The 3451-nt window shown below is 35.8% G+C and overlaps 1 protein-coding gene across 1 annotated transcript; it reads right to left on the bottom strand.

The window, feature by feature from the left end:
- Positions 1–2073: 2073 nt before the first annotated feature.
- Positions 2074–3195, bottom strand: LOC149170359 (putative E3 ubiquitin-protein ligase ARI8). Its single transcript, XM_089425534.1, has 2 exons — positions 3046–3195; positions 2074–2736 (listed from the first exon to the last, which is right to left on the bottom strand). The coding sequence occupies exons 1-2, from the start codon at positions 3193–3195 to the stop codon at positions 2074–2076; spliced, it is 813 nt and encodes a 270-aa protein (XP_089281660.1).
- Positions 3196–3451: the final 256 nt, after the last annotated feature.

Genomic DNA, 3451 nt, shown 5'->3' with positions numbered 1-3451 from the left:
ATTATGGTGGCCATAGAACATCACATGCCATTTAGAAAATTAGAAAATTGGTTTTAAATTTCCTCTTCTAATTATCACATGATTCCATGTGCACTTGATTCTGACGAGAGTTCAAGGTAGTCTTGCTGAAATATCTACCTAGACGTCCACCTTAACCAATGCACTAATGTCCTCACCCCTGATCGAGTATGGATAAGACCTTTTCATTAGAATATATAAATATGGACTTTCACTCCTGTTCTGGAGGATAGTTTGGAGATTTCCATGAAACGATAAGTTGCTATATATGTCAAGAAAAATGTTATTGAAATACAAGACCATTATTGTGAGATTTTCCCATTATAACCAATGCTTATAACAACTAGCTACAATGTAAACATTGCCCTTCTAACAGTCTACAACATCATCAAATGATAATTGCATCAGGTCCTGAAATGATGACTTTGCAAATGAAAGTAGTCTATTGCAATTAATTTTCCCATGAACTGGAAACAATGTATTCATACCATAAATATAAATATGTTTAAAAACAATATACAATATAAGAATGTATGTAAGGCTTAGCATGAAAAAGGTTTTGTAGCCCAAAATTTATGAACAAGTCTTTTTGGGAGACTCCAAATCAATATTGTTGGCCATCTACATAGGATTTGGATACTAGTAAATGGAAATCTCAACAAGAGGTGTTTTAGCCATTTCTGTAAGTATAGTTGTAACTGCATTTTTTTACTTTGTATACATTGGGCCTTCCTTTGTGAAGTTTTCCAATGAAAGTTAGAGCTAAAGGAAAATGTGAAAGTGGGCCTCCCCAAGTAGTGGAGGTGACAGTGTTCAATTACTTTGTGAAGACAAAACAAACTCCTTTAGCTTATTCAAGTTATGTTTCATGCTTAGATGTAAGTAGGAAAAAAAAACCCAACTATCTTCTAGCAGAGGTGAGCATGATACTATTCTATGTATTATGCAATGGCTGTTTAAAAGAAAACACAATTGCAAAAAAATCTTTAGGTGCCAATATATGCCTAGTCAAGGTTTGAAGATGTGAAATTTCTAGGTGCCCATATATACCATTTCCATGGAAAAAGGTAATTAAATTATGTGGTTGACCTTTATAGATGGAGCGGATTAACAAAACACCAAATCACTAGCCATTCTACACTAGAAGAGTTGTTTTAAAAGGACACTGGAATGAGATTTAATCCAATTATCTATGCAAGCATTAAAAACCAATTTTTATCTAGTCTCTCTAGGTGCTAAAACATGTTGAATAACTACATCAAAGCTAAGCCAGAATTGAACCTTGCCTAACTAGGAAGAACTCGCTGCTTCCCACTATAGAATCCAACCCCTTTAAACATTAAATTGAAAAAGATATAATATGGTTTATTAAACTTATACATGCATGTCACAAGACCATTTAATATGACCTCCATAAATGAAATCACACATAAAATATAAATATAAATCACCACTTCTTATTAAAATAAATGTTACAAACATAAAATAATATTGAACTAGTAATCAATCACAAGGATTTGGGTGGCATAAACCAAGATCCTTTTTATGTCCAAACAAAGATATACATGAGTAATATGATAGTAAAAATAAAATTAATCTTTGAGATTACTTGCACCAAAAAGAACTACTTAAGCATGGAGATATGCTTTAATCCACTTATCTCTACACAAGTCACACTCAACAAAACAAGTCCACCTATAAACAAGAGATACATCAAAAGTAAATCTTCATGGAAATTGAACTTTCCACTTATCTATATACAAGTAACACCAAAACAAGTCCACATAAACAATACATAGGTCAAAAGTAAATCTTTGCTTCCCCTTATGAGATTCCACTAAAAACAAAGATCACATTTTATTAAAATAAATAATCATGAATAATCAATAATATTGACTGGATAATAATCAAAAGGATTGGGTTGCCGTCCAAGATCCTTAATCTGCTGGAACCAACAAAGATGCGGCAAAATATGAGAAAAATTCATGCGAGTCCAGCGGCCCACTTGCACTCCTTAATAATAAGTGACTGCTGGTTCTAGTAATAATTGCTTCTTCATGCGCACGCTGCTGGTGCATTAATCCGACTAACTTCGGAGAGATTGTTTTCAAAAGCCTGAATTAGGTTTTCAAAATATTGGCCCGTCGATTTTGTGAGCTTTTCAAGCCTGATACAGAAGTCATCAAAATCGCGCAACGCCTTTTTCCCAGTCGAAGTATCAGCGTCAGCTTTAAGGGCGATTTCTATATGGTCTTGCAACTCTTGTTCAACGCAATGATGAAGTCGTTCTAAACTACTTTCAGCTTCACCTTGCAGCAATTCGAAAAGAATTTGTTTTTTGCGAACAATATCAGCTTCCTGATCATGATCGCTGGATGATGGGGTTAAATGATAGCCATATGCATATGTCCATTTAAGCATGTGCCTGCATTCTGCTGTCTGCAACCATGCATCTACCACACATTTGAACTTTGTTAAACCAGATCGACTCATTCTCGTCTGTTTATACTCATTCAATCTTTTAATCTCTGCCTCTCGCACAGCCTGCAGATCAGATAACGCCTTTTCCACTGACTTTTCATTCGCCTTCCATTTTTCCATATAAAATACCAACCTATCCGAAGAAGATGTTTTAGCTGCAAACCTTTTCCTAGAATCGACGGAGGCCAAATTCCTGGATTGATTCCCTGCATCAATTCTTCCTGATGTTGTTGCAACCTGATCAGAACTATATTGATTGCAAGAATTATGTTTAAACCAATCACCAAGGCATAACCAACAGAATTGAAATTCACACGGGGACGTAAATGTCATGTGCATACACCCTTGATTTTTCTCTATTGCTCGATCACACTTTGGACACGGCTTGGAATTACAAAATATCCAGTACGCATTGAGTGAATCACCATTATTAATTTGATTAATCCATTTTTTGACTGTGTCGCAGCCTATTGGACGATGAGACTCCTCTAAACAATTCCAGCAAAATTTATGTGAACAATTGCAGACAACCTCCTCATGAGTTACATTAGAATTAGCAGAGTCAACCTCCACACAGTACGCACAGTCTGGCGCTGGACACCATTTAACCATACTGTTTTGTTCAACATATGACCTCACAAGATAGGTTCTATATTTGTTCGTATCTTCCTCACATAACCCCAGAGAAAAAACCATGTCTTCACTCACAACTGCACGGCATCGTGGACCTTGATGTGGACATCGTAGGTTGAGGCATCCTGCACCATCATGATTTATTGATGTGTGAATAAAAGTTCGCCAACAATCTTGGCAAAATAAATGGTCGCAGTAATTGAGTGATTTCATGTCTCTGATCTTGAAATCATAGAAACATATCGGACAGTAGTTAACTCCTCCATTTTTTCTTCTTTGGTCTCATTTTTATCGTCCGGCTGCAACAATAGGCCCACAG

This window comes from Pinus tabuliformis, chromosome 4_2 (assembly GCF_031772625.1).
Source record: "Pinus tabuliformis cultivar Carrire ecotype Pingquan chromosome 4_2, CPIR1, whole genome shotgun sequence".
NCBI lineage: Eukaryota > Viridiplantae > Streptophyta > Pinopsida > Pinales > Pinaceae > Pinus > Pinus tabuliformis.
This window is presented reverse-complemented; position numbering and strand designations above follow the sequence as displayed.

Excerpts from the sequence above, each read along its gene's own strand:
- LOC149170359 (XM_089425534.1), bottom strand. The coding sequence starts at position 3,195 with ATGGTTTTTTCTCTGGGGTTATGTGAGGAAGATACGAACAAATATAGA. Across the intron at positions 2,737-3,045 it reads TTGACTCTGCTAATTCTAAT|GTTGCAACAACATCAGGAAG; the intron begins GTAACTCATGAG and ends AGTTCTGATCAG.